The sequence below is a fragment of the Pteronotus mesoamericanus genome, unplaced genomic scaffold, assembly GCF_021234165.1.
Source record: "Pteronotus mesoamericanus isolate MK-2021 breed Mesoamerican mustached bat unplaced genomic scaffold, CSHL_Meso_final contig_182, whole genome shotgun sequence".
Lineage (NCBI taxonomy): Eukaryota > Metazoa > Chordata > Mammalia > Chiroptera > Mormoopidae > Pteronotus > Pteronotus mesoamericanus.
Genome location: NW_026555078.1, coordinates 18,657,861 through 18,678,023, shown reverse-complemented (window position 1 = coordinate 18,678,023; position 20,163 = coordinate 18,657,861). Strand labels below are relative to the sequence as shown.

Sequence of the window (20,163 nt, the reverse complement as noted above, 5' to 3'; positions counted from 1 at the left end):
GTGGAAAGGCAGCGGTAGCAGAATGGGTGATTCCACGCTCACATGTAGTAGATAAAAGTCAGGAGGGACACCTTGGGAGCGAGCTCTCCCAGCCCCAGGCCCAGACTACACAACCTAGGGTTCTAGCACCAGGAAGATAAATCCCCATAACTTCTGGCTATAAAAACAAGTGGGGTTTGGGGTGGCAGAAGAAATTGCCAGATTTTCAGAAGACTTGGTTTAAAGGACCTGTACTGACTTAGAACATACACAAACCCACCCACTCTGGGATTCACCACCAGGGCAACAGCTGTAAGGGTGTCAGTCACATACAAGAAGTGGGGGAAGTGACTAGAAATGGGGTGAGTGCCAGGCAAGCCTCCAGAAGCCAGGCAGCAGTATTATACCCTCTCTGAGCCCTACCCTGACACAGAGCCACAGCGCAGTGAAGCAGTTTGCTTGCCCTGGCAATTACCTGAGGCTGCACCCCACACAATTTACAGGTGCCTTGTCTAAGCATGGAGCCAAAGCAGCTCTACCTAATACACAAAAACAAACACAGGGAGGCTGCACAATTAAGGAGACAAAGAAATATGGCCCAAATGGAAGAATGGGGGAAAAAAAAACAGAAAAAGAACTAAACAAAATGGAGATAACCAATCTATTAGATGCAGAGTTCAAAAAACTGATGATCAGGATGCTCAAAGAACTCATTCAGTGTGGCAAAAACATAAGGGAAGAAATGAAGTTTACACTGAATGAAATAAAAATCTACAGGGAACCAACAGCAGAGAGGATGAAGCTAAGAATCAAATCAATAATTTGGAACATGAGGAAGGAAAAAGCATTCAATCAGAACAGCAGTAAGAAAGAAGAATTAAAAACAAAATTGAGGATAGGCCTGGGAATCTGTGACAACTTTAAATGTACCAACATCCAAATCATAAGGGTGCCAAAATAAGAGGAAGAACAAGAAATTGAAAGCCTTTTTGAAAAAATGAAAGAGAACTTCCCTAATTTGGTGAAGGAATAGACATCAGAGAGTCCCAAAGAAGTTGAACCCAAAGAGGACCACCCCAAGACACATCATAATTAAAATGCCAAAGGTTAAAGATAAAGAGAGGATCTTAGAAACAGCAAGAGCAAAACAGAGAGTAACCTACAAAGGATTTCCCATAAGACTATCAGCTGATTTCTCTAAAGACACTTTGCAGGCAAGAAGTATTCAAAGTGATGAAAAGCAAGGACATACAACCTAGATTATTCTATCCAGCAAGCTGTCATTTACAACCTAGATTATTCTATCCAGCAAAACTATCATTTAGAATGGAAGGGCAGGTAATTGCTTCCCAGACAACGTAAAGCTAAAGGAATTTATCATCAACAAGCCATTATTACATGAAATGTTAAAGGGGCTTATTTGAGAAAAAGAAGAAGATCAAAACTATGAAGAGTAAAATGACAATAAACTCACAACTATCAACAACTGAACCAAAACAAAGAAACAAACAAAGCAAACAGCCAGAACAGGAACAGGATCATAGATAATCATCTATGATCTCCATTGCTCTTAAACTACTGACTTAAACTACCCAACAACCCAACTACACTGGCGTCTCTGCTGGCTTTCCCTGAGTGTTTAGCACACATAGAAAAGGTATAAAACACAGTCCCTACTTTAAAAAATTGACATTATAGTTGGAGTAACAAGACCAACATACACAAATGATTCAAGAACAAACAATAAATGTAAGTTGCTTTAAAACTTTTTAAAAACTTTTAAAAAAGAGCAATGTGAGGGATAACCCTTTGGAGGGTTATAAACTGGGAGGGGGAAGAGATAGAATGGGAGAAAAGGTGCAGGGATTAAGAAGCATAATTGGTAGGTACAAAATAGGGGGGATGTTAAGAATAGCATAGGAAATGGAGGAGCCAAAGAATTTATAAGCATGACCCATGGGCATGAATTAAGGCTGGGGACTGCTGGAGGAAAGGGGCGTACTGGGAGGAGGGGGCAAAGGAGGGAAATTGGGACAATTGTAATAGCATAATCAATAAAATATATTTTTAAAAATGCAGATTCCGATTGAGTTGACCTGAGGTGAGACTTTGCACTCAACAAGCTCTTGGGTGATGCCTGGGATGCTCCTGGTGATGCGCCTGGTCCAAGACTTTAGCAGCAGGGTACTATGGCAGTTGGGGCAAAATTAACTCAGACTAAAATGTCTTCAGGTAATTATAGTGAATGGCCAGATTTTATGCTCTCCACATCAAAATGTGAGAATCAAAGAATAGAAGGTGTTCACTTCTCATGGGAATGGTAATGTTCTGGGCCATTTTGTTATAAGGAAAAGATATAGTGACACATAGGAAGAAGGGAAAAATCCCATTTGGATAGCTAAAGATGATTAAAAAATAATGGCAAGAAGGAGGTCAGGTGGAATCCCAAATGATGGTCAGGGTTTTTCATGGCAAAAGTCCTCCTTCATTCTATCCCGTGTTGCTCGGCTGTGTCTCACACTCCTTCACACAACTTTAACTGATAAAGCTAGCCCATACTAGTCTCTCTCTTAAAAGCTTTAAAGCAACTTACATTTATTGCTTCTTCTTGAATCATTTGTGTATCTTAGTCTTGTTACTCCAACTATAATGTCAACTTTTTGAAGTAGGAACTGTGGTTTATACCTTTTCTATGTGTGCTAACACAGAAACCATCTGTAGCCTACTTCTCTCAGGGAAAGCCAGCAGAGACACCAGTGTAGTTGGGTTGTTAGGTAGTTTAAGTCAGTGCTTCTTACTATCTGTGATGAAGGACCAGTATTTGAGTGGGAAAATGTCATTGACTGATACTTATATAGTATATTGATATGGAGGTAATGTCGAATCACTATAAAAGTTTTTAAACTCTGGGTTTTTTTTTCTTATTTCATTGTAGGTGGGTTATAAACAGTTTGTGGACTGCCACCACAAGCTCAGAAGCAGTGGCTTAAGTTACAGAAAGCCATGTTGACATCTGAAGATAATCCTTGGTTAGGAGTAAAAGAGAAATGTGAGGACAGAGATCCATTTGGTACGAATGGGATAGCAGATAGCAGCAAAAGGTGGAGGGACTCTCTAGCCTAGACTTTCTGTTCTGGAAACAGAAAAAGCTTACCAAACAGACAGTTCCACTGATCCGCGGGAGAGCCTGGCAGGCCATAATCCGGTCCTTCCATTGGCGGCTATTGAGCTCCACAGCAAGTATCGTGTGTATCTGGGTCTGAGGAAATAGAAGACTTGTATGGATATTCATGATCATCTTTAGAGATGCTAGAACCTCGAAGAACTTCCATCCTAACATGGCATGCAGCATAGTTAATGTAAGAAGTACGTGAGATGCCCATCTCTAGCAAGGAATGGGTTTGTAAAATTTGGAGCACTGGTCCATCTAACCCAGCTGACTTCTGGTATCGTGAGTCAGGGAACAAAATACAGATTTTGTAATCTGAACAGAAAACTTCTGAGGCCTTCTCCTGTTGACTTTAACTATCTTTACCCCTAAAATAACTTTTATATGCCTAAGTCTTTGTGTTTCACATTTCTGCTGAAAGTAAACAATTGTAGGTCTGTGTGGTTTTCAAGGGTAAACATACAGCAGAAGTAAATTCTACATGTCACAAATCTTATTGCATACACAGAAGCCATCTGCAGCCTACTTCTCTCACCTTTCTCTAAGCTAGCTATTGTCATTTTTCCTCGTATACACTTCTCTACCCCAGTTCCATTACACCAAGTGTAGTTTTACCTATGCTTGAGATCATCCTACCCAACCCCCGCATTTTGGATTTTTTTCCATGCACCAATCTCAAAGTCTCAATTGTTCCCCTAAACTTCGTTTCTTTTTCTGATCCTATAATGGACCCTTACCATCTTCCCACTGAGATGACTCAGGAGCATGCACGCCTGGTGTTCAGTGTCCTCATTCCTTTTGTTAAACAGCTGATGGAGGATCCTCTTAATCACGGGGTAAGTGGCAGCACCATCCAGAGCCAAGCACTGAGCTGCAGCCCAGCTATCCACGCTATTACCTGCCACAGTGAGGTGAGAAAAGGAGTCCAGATAGGTGACCTGTTTTCCCCACAGAACAGCCTTTGGGTGCCTGATATCTCACTTCCTTGTGCCCCTTTCAGTCTAGAAATCCAGTCCCATATTTAAATGGATCATATCAAGGTTTTAAATATAGACTGAAAAATCTTAACCTGAAAAGTTAAATCCTAAAAGGCTCTTCGGTAATAGCAGTAAGGCCCTTTTGGCTTGGCTGAAAGATACAGTTGTTCCTCCCCTTAAAAACTGGGAAGTCTGAAGTGGAGGCTTTCTTAAGACAGATGAATCAAGTTGTTGAGTGTCTATAGCAGAAGATCATCCAGTTGTCCTTGTCTGTCCTCAACTCCCAGAAAAGGAATAGGCATTGAGACCTTGGGCATATCACTTGACCTTTTGGCTTGTATTACACCAACAATGCATGTGGACAATGCCTATAAGTTAATGTGTAAAAATGGAATCATGATGTGTCCAAGTGGTGACTTTTAATTTTCATATATTTTCAATTATGTCATACTTCAATAAAAAGAAAATCCAGTTGTGTCAAAGGCCATGGTTCCTAGTTAAATGCGTCTATGAAACACTTAGCCAAAATACCGCTAGGTGGCAGTGTACCCATTTTGTAAAAGTACCTAGGAAGAACTAAGTTTTATAAGTTCTAAGAGGAACACAAGCCCAGTACAGTAGATATCACAGAGTATGATAGTGGAGAGGAAAAGATTAGGAAAAGGTGATGGTAAGATATCTTCTCTTTATCCCAAATTCCCAGGTTTGAATAAAAAGGGAGTTACTCACCCTTCAAAAGCGCATTCTGCATGATGTCCCGGGCAAGGGGATTATGTGACTGGATGACATATTGGCATATTGCTGCTGCCATCTGCACATTCACATTCTTGTCACAAAGAGCAGCCTCCAGAGCGGGCTTTAGAACTTCTGGCAAGTCCTGGATCAATGGGGCTTTCACAGTCTCCTCCTTGTCTGTGATTTAAAAAAAGAACTAGAGGAGAGTGCTAACCCCTTTGTTTTTCTCTGGAACACAGCTTCCTTCCCATTGCTACATGGCAGCCATCCTCAGTTTCACTTGCTGGGGCTTACGTCTACATAATACATAATAATTAGAGTTTAGTTGAGCCCCTACAATGGGCAGGATTTTATGGCTCACTTCTGTGCTGGCTATGCTGCTTTCCAGTCCTTCCCAACCTGGCCTTGAAGAAGCTATATTCAGGCTGAATACGGTCTCCAGCTAGGCTGTGGTGGCTTTCACCATAAGTTTTAGTGATGAAAATCAACATATTTACCCTATATATTTTTATAATTTTACATTACATTTTGTATTTTTAATAGTAATAGCAGTTACATTTAGATTGGTGCTTTCCCACTTATATAGTGTTTTCATAGTCATCTCATTCATTCATCATTGAAGTAGGCAAGGCAGGTATTACAGCAGGGCTCACCTGAAATATGTGTATTTTAGGAGTCTTTGTTTAACTAAACAGGCTCATAAGACTATCATGGTCCACCCATGGTATCAGTCTATGGAAGAATATAGGATGGGAGCATAGTTGGCCAACAAGGCAGCATTAGGCACTCCTTTTGGCCAGAGTTCTTGAGGTGGTTTGTATAGCATTCCATGGAGCCTTTTGGGGACAGCTCAGGAGCATGGAATCCACTCTGTATACAAGTCATACGTTTCACAGGAATTAGTATCTTTTATAACAACTCCATAGATATAATTCCAGGGTCCCCAAAGGGCATGCTGTTATATAAGTCACAGCATTCGTGGAAACTTAAACAATGGTACTCCTTGAGGTATTTATATTTCACTTATAGCTCTTCCCAGTCCAAAATGATGAATCAGGGTTCATTTTTTTATGACAAGCAATGTTGCCTGTAAATATAGTTCCTGTCCTTATTGGGTTATCAGAGTAACAAGGAGATATTTAATTAAAGCTCAAATTCTCAAGTAGAAGGGGAAGGGTTTTGTTAACCTTTTGTCCACAACTATCCTCATTTTATAGATAACGAATTTGAAGCTCCTAGAAGTTAACCGACTTCCAAGAAGCTTGACCTATGACTAAGATTTTAGGATTTCTAATCTGTCCTTTTTACTACCACTGCAGGCTGCTAAGCCAACTGTTAATAATGGGCTAGATGGAAATCTGTGTATTTCAGGGAAATAGGTAGAAGTCAGCTGAGTATTTCAAGAAATAATGAGTAGATCATTTTCTTTGGGAAAGTTGGGGGAGGAAACAAGACACATCAAAATCTAGACACCTAGGACATATGAAAGGAGTCACATGAAAGGCATAGTTCTTTTGGCGGAAGACAAAGGTGTTTGTAAGTATGTTGAAGATTTGGGGATAAGATTAGAATATCTGTTGCTGCTTATTGAAGGTTTTCTCTATGTGTCAGGCAGTAAACATATGAAGTCTGTCTGGAAAAAGTCCAGCCATTGTTAATGTAACATGGAATATTGTGAGAATGATTTGCACAATACCCATGTAATCTGGCAGCCAAGGAGAGTGGACTGGAATGCGTGAACAATGACTTCACTGTACTAGTCAGTGGGCGCAATAGAGTCTGGTGAGCGAGCGTGTGTACTGTGTGGCTGTCGCATTCAGAAAGAGTGAATGAGTAGAGCAACAAATATGCATCAAATTTTATGTTAAGCTTGAACATTCCTCTGCAGAAACTATTCCGATGATTCAGAAGGCCACAGCCAGGGGCAACTGGTAATTGGCAGCTTCATCACGACACTGTGACCGCTTATGCACCATGTCTCCTGCAGAGTTTTTTTGTAAAACATCAAATCACCCACCTGACTCAGACCCTCTATAGCCCAGATATGGTGCCCTGTGACTTCTGGCTTTTCTCAAAAATGAATCCACCTTTGAAAAGGAAGAGGTTTCAGACCATTGATTCAGGAAAATACAAGGCAGCTGATGGCAACTGGGAGAATGGTGTGAGGTCCCAATGTGCTACTTTGAAGGGGACTGAGGCATCATTGCCCTGTGTACAATGTTTCTTGTATCTGGTATCTTCTTCAATAAATGTCTATTTTTTATATCACATGGCTGGATACCTTCTGGACAAACATTGTCTATCATCCCATTTAATACCCAAGGAAATAAACATTTGTAATAGAAAATGTATATCTGTAAACACATGTATAGCAGGGACACCAAACCAGTCTGGGGCAGGGAAGACTCCTCAGAGGAAGTGACGTCTTAGCTGCAAGTTGAAGGCAAATATAGAAGTTAATCAGGTGAAGAGAGGAAGAATTTTCCAGCAGAGGGAGCAGAGAGAGTGAATTTGAAAACTTGGAGGAAAAATGCCCATATCTGGAACTCAATAGACAGAGTATAAGTGAAATGAAACTTTAAAAACCTAACAACTTTGGCCCTGGCTGGCGTGGCTCAGTGGATTGAGTCCCGGCCTACATATCAAAGGGTTCGCTTCCCAGCCAGGGCACATGCCTGGTTTGCCAACGAGGTCCCCATTAGTGGGTGCTTGAGAGGCAACCACACATTAATGTTTCTCTCCCTCTCTTTCTCCCTCCCTTCCCCTCTCTATAAATAAATAAATAAATAAATAAATAAATAAATATATTTTTTAATCCAACAACTTTGTAGAATTAAAATTAGTCCCTGCCCTTAAGGAGTTCTTGCCTACTAGAGATGGCAGAAAAGTAAACAGGCAACTATGAGAGAGTGATAAACATTAGGACAGGAATGATATTAGGGTGGTATCCTGGCTGGTGTGGCTCAGTTTGTATAAAGCCAAAGAGGTCACAGGTTCAATTCCCGGTCAGGGTACATGCCTAGGTTGCAGGTTCAACCTGGTTGAGGTGCTTTTGAGCAATGGGTTGATATTTCTCACATCGATGTTTCCCTCTCTCTTCCTAATCCTTTCTATAATAATAACAATAATATTAGTATGGTACCAGCAGCAGAGAAAGAAAAAATGTCAGCTCAGGCTTCACATTAAGAAAAGGTGATATCTGAGAAGGTGCTTGATGGATAAATGTCTGTTAGTTTTATGTCCTTTAAATAGCATTTCTAGTTCCCACCATCTGGGTCTTGTGTCTTGTTAAACAGCTCCTCAGTAGATTATAATTCTGTTAGTATCTGTTTTTGCTAACTGAAAGAAATCTGAAGAGGATGTTTGCATTTATGAAAAAAGCTGTTACCATACTAATATAGGTCTTCCATGAAGGCAAAGTATCATATGTGACCTTTCAGAAAGTGGGGGATAACTCTTCAAGTTATGCTACTTTGGCTTACAGAGGGTTTCATAGGAATATTGTACTTTGAGGTAGCAGGGAAAACCTGTCTATAGCATTCTTAAGCAGTCCAGTTCGGGCTCACCTGAGTCCCCCTGGCTGATGGCAATCCGGGGCCGTTCTAAAGCAGCTGTGGCACATGTGACGATAGCTTGGATCCGAGCATTATCATTCATGTCCACCAAACTTCGCAGCAGGCCCTCTATTGTCTCATGGTGCCACTCAATGACTGTGGCACAGGGAGGGAAATGAGAAGAGAACCACCTGGTTAGGGTTAGATATCATACTGCAGGCAGGTGCCAAGAAGTCCCCTTCCCCCAGGACAATTCAAGCAAAACATTAGTTCAGAAAAATAAAGAGCTCCAGAGATGGATCCTTAGGGAAGTTATTTCTCTGATGATCCCCATCCTCTCTAGGTTAGTTCCCAAACAAAACTCCCACCCATACCCAACTCATATTCTGTCTCTCTTTGCTTAAATAACTCTCCATTGTTACCATCTAGAAAATAAAAGGGGAAAATAAAGCATAGTGTTTAAGGGCACTTTGTTATGAGACATACCTGATTTGGAATCACAGTTAATAGCTGTGTGATCTTGGATAAGTTACTTAACCTCTCTGAACTTGAGATTTTTCATTAGTAAAATGGGATTAATATTAGAACCTACCATACTTAGTGACTGAGTTAGTAAATGCAATAACTAGAGAAAGGTTAGCAAAGTACCTGTCAAGTTATCAGGTTTCCTTGCCTTTAAGGGCTCCTCCATCTGGCTTTCAAGGTCTTCGTCATTTTATTGCTAACTGCTCTCTTTGTAGGTACCAAGCTTTTATTTTAGTGCTCCCACCATCTGTAGTTGCTCCCTATTTGTAGCTTTTACTGAGAATCTCTTTTTTTTGTTGTTGTTCTTTGTTTTTGTTTATCTGATCTAGTTTATGGATCTCCTCTCTTTCTCCTGCACTAAATATTTTTCTTATGTTCTGAAAGACAGCAGCTAGAGGATTTGAAGACTCAAATAGCTTTCGACAGTCCTTGCGAGGCCTTTTCTCTGCCCTAGACACTCAGACTTCTGCTCTCATGTCTCTAAAAGCAAAGTAGATACATGATAATCCCACTGCCACAAATGAATTTTGGAGAGGGGTTGTTTTTTCCCACAGACAGCTACCATTTCTTTTGATCATTACATTTCCATTGCTTGGGCAGCATATTTCATCCTTCCCTTCACACAATATTCATTGAACATAAAGTTTCAAAGGTCAGTAAGTTAAGGTCCCTGCCTGTGAAGAGGTCTCAACATAGTGAGTTTCCACAAATTACTAAAGTAAAACCTGCCCATGCAAAAAGCATCTGGATATCCAGATACATGTAAACTAGCATTGTGTGAAGGGCTCTTGTCTAGTCTAATCTTGACAAGGCAACCAGATTTTTATGTTTTTACAAGAGAGGGATGGATTTTTCAAAGACTGAAAAACACTAGTCCAAGGTGAGACCCTCCTCCCCCACAAATTCATGCTGATTTTTGTATCCCCTGCCCTTTGCTCACTTAGAGCCCAGGCAGTCTTCCATTCCTGCAGCATCCTCTGAAGGACCACCAGTTTCCAATCCTCCAATGATTCTGCCTGCATCTTCAGTTTCCTGGTCTTAATGGACATATCCTCTTCACCAACCGGCAGCAGCAGATCCTTGGCTGGGGTGGGCAAAGCTGTCCGGCACAGGGCTCCTTTCACAGGCCTGCAAGCTGTGCAGTAGGGCAGTATGAGGAATTCCCACCTCACTGCCCTAGGCCCTGTGTTCCAACTAGCATCACATTATTATTCCTGACTAACACCATGGCAAAACAACATACTGAAGAGTGAACTTTCCTGTGATTGTGAAGGGAACTGAGTACGAGCCCCATAGGGAGTTATGCAAAGTCCCGATTACAGACAAGATAAAGCCACAATGATGGTGGAGAGATTGTGGGGGTGGGGGGCTGAGCTATTTACAAACCTTTCTATAAGTTTAATAAAACTTTAGGAACATAAATATGTTACTATGTCAAAATGTTTGGTCATAAAATTCAATATTTGATATATTGCAATTTAGAGTCTAATTGGCCATTAATTCCTAATTTATTAAGCTTTCTTTTTAGTGTTTTTAATTTGGGACTGCAAGCAGCTAATTTTAAAGATTTTAGCAACTCTGAGTTTTTCCTAATTATGACAAATAACAGTTGGAAATTTGAGAACAGAAGAAATTATAAGTATAGTTGTTATATAAATATAGTTACAGTTATGTTTTTGGGGACTTTCTACGCTCCTTGGCTTGAGATACAGAAAGCTCCTTTCTCAGAGGTGTAGTTGTACGGAGAAGGCAAAGACAAACCAGACAGAAACATTTCTGCATTACTAAATTCATTGTTTGCCATATCGCTTCTCAGGTTCATGTTCTAGTCTGTCGCTATCACCTGTTTCTGTTTTTCCAGATTTCATTGTAACTCCAATATGTTTAGATTTGCTCTGAATCAATTCTTTCCTTTGAGGAAGGAGGGCAATGCCATTTCTTCTCATGTAAAAAGAGTCCTGTCAGACTCCAGGACAGTGTAGCTCAGATGCCCATACAGAGCCTACCCTCCAAATGGTCCTCACCCAGCTGGGTCATACTGGGGGAACTCAGTCACCCAATTCAGGGCATCCTTCCTTTGCAGCATATACAGGACGTGTACAGCCAGAAGGTGTAGAACCAGCTCCAAAGAGGTCAGCCCCCAGTGTACAGATACTTTGCCACATGACACTCCCTGAGTTCTCCCAGCCTCCTGGAAATCCCTCCCATGGAAGTGAGAAGTAGCTGTTCCTCCTGTATCCCCCTGCTCAGGGGGTTAAAATGGATGTGGTAAGAAAGTCTTAAATCTCCGATGTTTGATATCTGTGGGAATAAACATGTACAACTGCCAACATTTACTTTACTTCCAGTCCTTTGAGATTTCTATCTATCTTCTAGGTAGATAGAAATACATCCCACTAGCCACCTTCCACATCAAACGCCATCTAAAGGGAGCACACAAAGGAGAAACCCTTTGACTGTCTATGGGACAAAGGGGCTGTCTTCTTTGTTGGCAGAAATGGACGTGCCTTTGTGACTTGTACCATAAAATCTGTGCTTGGTATATAGGAACCATAATGATCTGAGCATACCAAGGTGTTTTTTTTGTTCTGATTGGGGGGAAACTTAAGGCTATGTCATAATAAGTACACTTTGTTTCTTCAAAATTTGTATCACTTTAAAGAAATTACCATCTAAGTTTTTCAGTTCAATCAAAATGAAAAGGAAAAAAGTAATCTACCCACATCTAACCTCAGGAAGTTTTCTATTATTTCCACGTTCTTTCATACCCAATATTTCCTGAGATGAGATGATGAATAAAATGGTTATAAGAAGATGTGTCTATAATACTACTCTGGCTTGACTTTACCCAGATCAATTTCAAATACTATTTTAAAAAGAAGCTTGATGTTAAAAATCCTACAGCATTAGCTGTGTGCTCTTAGGGGAAAGAAGGCAGGTGTCCAGCATTACTGGGAAGAAAATGCCTATGAAGCAAGTGAGATAGGTGGGGAAGCGTCTGTGAATGCAGTAGGACCCTAAGAGGATTTTTAAAAAATAACAGCTTTATTGAGGTAGAACTCACATACTGTAAATTTCATCCTTTTAAAGTATATATAGTTCAGGGGTTTTTAAATGTATTTGTAGACTTGTGCAACTATCACACAGCAACCACTGATCAACTTTCTGTCTCTGTGGATTGGCCTATTCTTAGAGGAGAGGACATGCAGAATAGAGCTGCCTTGTGGGGAAGGTACTATACAAATAATAATGCCTTGAGTTTGTGTAGCACTCAATGGTTTGTAAAACATACTCACAAAATCGCCCTGGCTGGTGTGGCTCAGTGGATTGAGCATTGGCCTGCAAAAGGGTTACCAGTTTGATTCCCAGTCTAGGGCACATGCTTGGGTTGCAGGCCAGGTCCCCAGTAGGGGGGATAGGAGAGGCAACCACATATCGATGTTTCTCTCCCTCTCTCTCTCCCTTCTCCTTTCTAAAAATAAATAAAATCTCTAGAAAAAAATATTCACAAAAATCACCTATGTATCAATAAGTATCACAAAAGGGACTTGCTGTAGAATGATTAGTGTCTCAGTTTTCATGAAGATCTAACCCAAGGCTTCGCTGGGGTGTCTTCTCCACTGCTTTCTAATGGTGGCCCTCTGCAAAGAAGGAGGGTGTGTGAGTATTGGGGAAACTGTATGTAGCTGCCATCATTAGCATCTCTACTCTAGTGACTGTTACCAAGCCAGGCAGCACCACGGACAGAGGTATTAGGGCTGGTGGGAAAATGAGGAAGTCACTCCTACTAGTTTCTGCACACCAGGGGCCCATCTGAACAGAGACACTGCAAAGTCATGGAAAATGGAAGCATAGTATCTTGGAGGGTGGACGGGCACTTTTTGTTTTATAAGCTCATTTCTTGGCTATTTTCTTTCCTTCTATCTTATTTGTCTTACAGAATGAAGAATGATGTATTTATGAAACAGAAACTTGTAAAATATACTGCCTGAAGCAGGTATGATGAGCCTGAGAATGGAGAAAGAGGGGAGGGCCAGCCCAAGGGAAAAGGGCAAGGTGCTGCTGGATCAGGGGTTTGATTAACTGCCCCCTGGAAGCATTAAGATGGGTTCTGCCTCATTGGTAATTACTGGTCCTAAACCACTTTATTACACATAAGCTTTTTCTTATTTCAACTGAATGGATGCTTCACAAAGCCTCTTCCTAGTTATTGTATTTTATAACTGCATGAGATGATTTTTAGTTGGTAGTAAGGGACTTGCCTAGATGCTGGTGGTGCCCTGCCCTGTGAAACAGGGGCCTTAAAGAAATAGCCACGCCCTGGCTGGTGTGGCTCAGTTGCTTGGAGCATCTTTCTGTGAATGGGAAGGTCCAGGGTTCGATTCCCAGTCAGGGCACATGCCTGGGGTGGCAGGTTCAGTTCCCATTTGTGGAGCACATGGGCGAAGCTGCCAATAGATGTTTCTCCCTCTCTCCCTCCCTTCTCCTCTAAGCACCTCCTCAGGTGAGGATTAAAAAAAAAAGGAAAAGAAATAGCCACTTTTCCATCTTTATGCCCATTATCAGCTTCCTGCTTACGTGCTTCAGGAACTGGCTGGGAAGTCCACCTTTCTGGGGTTTCAGGGAAGACCTTAGATAGCTGCTTGTTGTACTGGTTGAGATTTTCCAGGAAAATTTGGTCTCTCTTTGCACCAATCTGGTGGATGATCTGGACTTTATCTATGAATAGATAAAGAAAGTCAAATAAATAAAATATGCAGATGGCATTAAAAAAAGGAGGAGGAGAAGAAATAATGAGCCCTCAGCACCTTCCTTCTTGCTTTTCCTGTGTTACCAGTCACCAGGATCAGACCTGATTTCATTTTACCCTACTCTAAGCCCCCAGAACTCATGACTACCATGCTCTCTCTCTCAGGCCTGGAAGTCAAGGCAGAGCCTGCTTAACTTACAGGCATTGTCCCCTATGAAAAGCTAGATACTAATGAAAGGCCACCTAATTCATCTCTTTATCAGTCATAAATACTACTTCTTAAACACTTTAAGAAGACTTTCAGTTGATAGAAGTTTAGGAAAAAGATGGGGGTGGGAAAGAATAAACAGCTTGGATCATGCAGAATAGATTGTATATCCTGGGAGCCCAGGCCTCTAAAGGATGGCAAGGTGGAAAGGGAAGGTATTGGACATTTATTGGGCATTTATAGATGCTTTGTCATCTACTCTTTACATCAAGTGCATTTTAAAAACAGATTTTATTTATTAATCTTTAGAGAGAAGAGAATGGAAGGAGAAAGAGATGGAGAGAAATATCAATTGGTTGCCTCCCGCATGCCACCAACCTGGCACCTGGCCAGCAACACAGGCCCATGCCCCGACTGCTAATCACACCTGCAGCCTTTTGGTTCACAGGCCAGCACTCAATTCACTGAACCACACAAGCTGGGGCAAGAGTATTTTTGTTAATATTGTTTTACAAATAAGGTACATAAGGCTCAGAGGAAGTATATAATTTCCTGAAGGTTAGTAGGAAGTGTTTAAGCCAGGATTTAAACTCGGATCTGCCTGACTCCAAAGCCTGTGATTTCTCTTTTCTAGTGTAGCACCTCAGTGAAGGAATATCTCAAAGTGAGAGGAGGGAGGAAGGGTGCACAGAGAAGAGGCAGGCTGTTCCCAAAGCCAAATCTTGCTTGCTTTACAATCCCTCCCTCCACTGTCTCCTTAGTAAGATAGAAAGAGAAAGGGGGAAGAGGGAAAAGAGTTTTCTCCCTACCAGGTACATCTACCTACCACCCTGGAGAACCCAAATAGCTCCTGGGCGAGTTGCCGGGGACTGTTACTGTAAACACCTGGGTCACCCAGGGCCTCATCCCCACCCGCGATTGTTTCATCCCCCAGCTACCTTCCACCTGCCTGCTCCATGTCTACCTCAGCCCCTACCACCAGGCCCCAGCTCTATTACCAAAGTAAATGTCCTGTTCAAAGGTGTTGTCGGTGGAGTAAGCAAACTTTCCAGCTCGAGGATTCACCCCCTGGAAGCAGCTCTGATTTGGCAGCTGGCAGGTGGGCCTCTTTCCAGTGATATCCTCAGCAGTCTTGTTCTGGCCAGAGGCAGTTTCAGTTCTTTGCACTTGTGGTAAGTAATTGGGCAGTCTTGGCAGGAGTGAGAGGGAGGGAGAAAAGGGGGGAAAGGTAGTAGATGGACTACCCCCATTCCTTTTTAAGCTCAGCCCATACACACATGAGCATTTAAAGAATACCTATATTTAATGATTGGCCTTGTTCCCAATGTGCCAGCTGAGTATGGAGCTGCCAGAAGGACCTGTCTGCAGTCACCGTCCCCCTCCCCTGGTGGAGCCACTCCTTCTGCAGCCCCTGGACAGAACAATAGAGTGACCATTCTCCCAGAATTACCCTTCTCTAACACTGGTGCTCTCAGAAGTTGCGCGGACTTAGGCAAGGGAACCCGCCTCCTACATTCCCTCCTATGTTACCATTATGTGTGTAAGCAGTGGGCAAGCTGTAAGTGCCCTAAAGGGTAGGTCCATGTCTGTCTCACTTACATTGCATTCCCAGCACTTAGCAGAGTAACTGGAAAGTAGTGGGAATGCGGTTTATATTTTTCTAATAAATGGGTTTTCACTTACTTTTTAGTTCGCTTTTGGGAATCAGAGATATTACAATAGCTTCAGTCTTCACTCTAGCTACAAATGAGAAGGAAGCAACCTGAGAAATGCAGTTACCCTCTTCCCTCAGGTTGTTTCCTTGTCCTGCTGCCAGTCAGCTTTTAAGTACGTGATGTGCTGGCTCCTTATTTACAGTGAGGCAGGGCCAAACCTCAGAGCCACGAGGGTTCTGCCTTCTTTTCTTTCACCACGGATTCATTTCTGGGAGCACCTGGATAGTAACTGGATCAGCAAAAAGGGAAAGGCCGAGAACCAATACTTTTAAAGACAGTGGTTCTCCATGGGAGGTGATTTTGTCCCTTAAGGCGACGTGTGTCAGTGTCTGGAGAGTACTAGTGGCATCCAGAGGAATGCTGCTAAACCTCTTGCAACACACAGGGCAGCCCCCTGTGTATTGCATTACCCAACTCAGAATGTCAGTGCCAAGGATGAAAAACCTTACTTTATGGAGACCTAAAGAACAGGTTGGCAGTAGGAAACACAAGAGGTTGATGTGAGAGTGTAAGCCCACCCAGGAATCCTCGAAGGGAAGTCAGGGATTCTCAAAGGCATGTCCAAGGCCCAGCCAGTCTACCTGTAATAAACAGGAAGCAGCAGCTCTGGCTCCTTTCCTTCCTGGGTGGGAAGGATGATACTTCGACCCTCAAAATCTGCTCTCTCTTCTTCTTCCAGCTGTTTCAAGAGCTCTAGGTCGCTGGTGGAGGTGAGCTCATCCCGGATGTGGCTCCAGTCGTATTGCTGGCGTAAGAAGTTCTGCCACTTGTTGGGGGATGCCCCAGGCCTTAAAGGACGCTTATTCTGGATCCACCGGGCAGTGCGCTTGTTCAGCTTTTCCAGCACGATGGCCTCCCAGGCTCTGGCCTCCTTCTCATGGGGTGGAAGCCAGGCTTCCCTCTCCTCCAGGTTCACATCTGGAGAAAGTGACAGACTCAGTCTGTCTGGATCCCTGCAGGGATGAATGAGAGGGCAAGATGTTTCCTGGACTGTGCTTTCTGACTTTGATTTCTTTAGCTTCTTCTTAAGATTGTTAAAGCTTACTGTTTTCACAGCCTGGGAGGTGACCCTTGCTGAGGGACCTGAAGAATCCAAGAACTTGAAGCTGACAGGTTTCTCAGGTCGGGCCTTTCTGGTGTGGGGAGGTTGGATGATGTTGTCCGTGTTGTAAAGGTGGTCAAAGCTGTATTGGCCGTAAGGAATGCTGGGTAGCCCTCGCTGCCACACTACCTCTTGCGAGAAAGTAAGGTTTGAAGCAGCTGTTTTCAAATATTGGTTCTTGAGGTGTGCACAGTGCTGGGGGCTGAAGTGAAAGACTGGTGGCACGTTGGAGACAGAGGTGCACTCCTTGTTTGTCGGTTTTACGTAGGAGAAAATCATGCCCCATCCCAGCCGTGGGGGCAGCGACTGATGGAAGCTGTGGGGGTGAAAGATGTTTCCCTTTTGGTTCCTAGTCATTGTTTCCCGGCAAATGCTTCCTTCCATTCTGCCTGGTCCACAGGCAGTGCCTGGAAGCGTGACCTGCTAAAGGGATGAGAGGAACTGGTGAGAGCTCTAGGTCAGCAGAAATTGGTAACCCATAGCAATAGAGAGAGAAAAGAACTTGGAAGATAGAAGGGAGGAGGGGGAAATTCAAGAGAATTAGGAGGACAAAAGAAAGAAAAGGGGCAACATTCTCAATATTCCTTGTATCTGACCCTTGCTTCCAATCTCATACTTGTCCCCAAAGCTAAGCCCCTGTCTCTTTATTAAGGATTACTGTTTCTCAACAGTATCCTGTGCTTCTAGTTTTTCCTCAGATATTTCTTTCTCTCTGTTCAAAGGCTTATAGCATAAAGTTCAGACAACTCAGTCTGGCACTCAGAGTTCTCCATGACTGTGACCCCAATTAATGACCATGTCCTGACATGTAACCCCTTGAGTGTCCTAGCTCTTTTCCAAGTATGTCTCCCTTCACAAAATGGAGCTTTCATCAGTGCCCTCTATATGAAAGAGCCTTTCTTCCATACTTGACACAAATTCTATCCATTCTCCCAGGCCCAGCTCAATTTCTGCCTTCTCCACAATTCTTCCTACCTATCTAGGATCCATGTCATACGTGAACTTATAAATTACTACTAGTCCATACCAGTTATTTTAACTTTTAATCCTGCAACACCTCACATTATTAAATATGTTAAATCTGTGGCTCTCTAACTGCATTGCCCAAGGGCCATGTCTCTTGTCTTTGCTATCCTTCAGAATCACAGTGCACAATGAGATCATTATTCTGTGTCCTGTTATGCTTAGTACCAATTCCCGCCTTGTCTGCCCTATTCACGAGGTGCCCCTTAGCTCAGATATGACTTATTTCTCTTTCCTTTATACCACTCAGCACAGTACCTTCTCTCCTTAGGGCTTGACTTATCCGACTCTCTTCTGTGTCTTAAATCTCATCTCTTGGTGGGTTTCTTTCTCATAAATGCCAGCTTTTACTATATATATATGTATATGTGTATATATATATATGTATATATGTATATGTGTGTATATATATATATATATATATATATTTTTTTTTTTTAAGACAGAGGGGAAGGGAGAAAAACATCAGTGTGTGGTTGCCTCTCATGCGTCCCCTACTGGGGACCTGGCCCTCAACCCAGACACGTGCCCTCGCCGGGAGTGGAACCGGCAGCCCTTTGGTTAGCAGGCTGGCGCTCAATCCACTGAGCCACACCAGCCAGGGCAGGTTAAGGGCCAGCTATTATCTAGATGTCACTAGACCAGAATTGATAACCTCACCTGAATTAAGTCACACATGATTGATATGATATCCCTCAAGGATGTTTTGCACATAAGATGAAATTTGGTTGTTCTATCTCTTCACAATCATGAAGGCAACATGGCTACACTGGCACTCAGTATTTTAAAAGGTAGACTAGAAAAGTTAGGGCAAGGGTGGAAGATGGTGATACTTTTCCTGAAACAGTACCTACTTTCACTGGTTGAAAATGAACAGTTGGATGAAAACAATATTAGTACTCTCCTGCCGTGTGTATTGATTGCCTAATCAAATATTTTATAGTTCTCATCAGTGTGCCAATGACTTGCTCCTAAGACAAGGGGAGTTTGATCCTAAAACTGGAAAAACAGGATGGGGACTGGTTTCACCCCAAGACGACTACCGATATGTAATGATACGGGTTATCCCGATGTATGCCCATTAGTCTGTGACATACAGAATCTTTGGTTAGCTCTGGCCAGTGTTGCTTGATTGGTGAGAGCGTTGTCCCATAACTGAAAGGTTTTGGGTTCAATTCCCAGGCAGGGCATATACCTAGGTTGCGGGTTTGATCCCCAGTCTGGGCGCGTATAGGAGGTTCCTAATCAATGCTTCTCCTTCTCCCTTCCTCTCTTTCTAAACAGCAATAAGAAAAGGTCCTTTGGTGAGACTTTAAAAAAAAGAAAAAAAAGAATCTTTGGTTATGATGTCAACATTCCAGGAAAAAATCTGGGTTTATAATAATTAATATCATTATTAATAAATTATTATAATTATCAAGGAATAGTTATTATCATCTAATATAATGGCTTGTTGAAAAGGAAGAAAACGCATGATAGACATGTTTTGAAAGGGGATGGGGACAGGATAAAATGTAGTAAGATTTGATCAAAAGAAGCTTGTCCTGAGTGGATTTAGAGTCAGAAGCGTAAGGCCAGGTTCTGTACTTCCCAGCCATGTTCTCTTGGGTGAATGATTTGGAGCGTGGACTATCGTCCAGGGAAGGCACAGTCAGATGTGCTGGATACTGAGGGAACAGTTTCGGGGCCAAGGCAGTTAAAAGAGAGGGTGCACAGAGAGAAAAGAAAAGGTCTAGGAATGGAGTTTGGAGGCTCCATATACATATTGTCCAAACTGAAATTGTACTTGGACTGTCATTGTGAGGCAGGGTCCTCTCTCCCAACAAACAGCCCTTAAGAACCAAGAGCATAGTGGCAGGTCTCAGGTGCTTTTGTGCACTGACAGCATGAGAAGTTGAATAAATCCTGCAATTACTCAAACCTGGCAAATTGCAGACAAGGCCCTGCAATCTGGTAAGTAGCAATCACTAGCATTCTCCTTGCACTTTTAAGGAGCCTGGGTGGACAGGCAGGTGTGTGGTTGGAAGGGTTAAGCACATGCTTCCTGTTAAAACCTGACATAAGAAACCAGACTCCAAATGGTGGTATCTCAGAGGCTCCAAATTTAGTGCCACTCTCTATTCACCTTCCCATTTCCCTACCCTCGCCCCCTAAGCTGGTACCATTATTCCGCAGAAATAGGTGAAGTGGGCTGAGTAATGTGTGCTAAAAAGAGTAATATCTAGCTTTTTTCCTTTTGTTATTAGAGAGTAGAAACTGCCACGGAAGGGAAGGCTAAAAAGCAATAAACCTTAGCACAGTTCACTTTTGAAAGCTTTTAAGAAGTGATACAGCCTCACCTCCATCCACAGATTCTGAGGTTGTGAGGTAGCGCCCAAGATGGCACAGTCAACTCCTGAGAGTGTTAGATATTGCTAAAGGACCCT

The 20,163-nt window shown here is 42.5% G+C and overlaps 1 protein-coding gene across 1 annotated transcript in view; it reads right to left on the bottom strand.

Annotated features, from left to right (window-relative positions):
• The window catches only part of HEATR4 (HEAT repeat containing 4), a 34,759-nt gene extending 17,629 nt beyond the window's left edge, over window positions 1-17,130 (bottom strand). Inside the window, exons 1-8 of the mRNA XM_054567607.1 lie at window positions 16,194-17,130; window positions 14,896-15,086; window positions 13,518-13,658; window positions 9,880-10,074; window positions 8,427-8,570; window positions 4,855-5,037; window positions 3,886-4,046; window positions 3,134-3,238 (exon numbers count right to left, since the gene is read on the bottom strand). Coding sequence (XP_054423582.1) covers window positions 3,134-3,238; window positions 3,886-4,046; window positions 4,855-5,037; window positions 8,427-8,570; window positions 9,880-10,074; window positions 13,518-13,658; window positions 14,896-15,086; window positions 16,194-17,098 — 2,025 coding nt within the window. The 5' untranslated portion in view covers window positions 17,099-17,130. The remainder of the gene's footprint in view (window positions 1-3,133; window positions 3,239-3,885; window positions 4,047-4,854; window positions 5,038-8,426; window positions 8,571-9,879; window positions 10,075-13,517; window positions 13,659-14,895; window positions 15,087-16,193) is intronic.
• Between the last annotated feature and the right edge of the window lie 3,033 nt (window positions 17,131-20,163).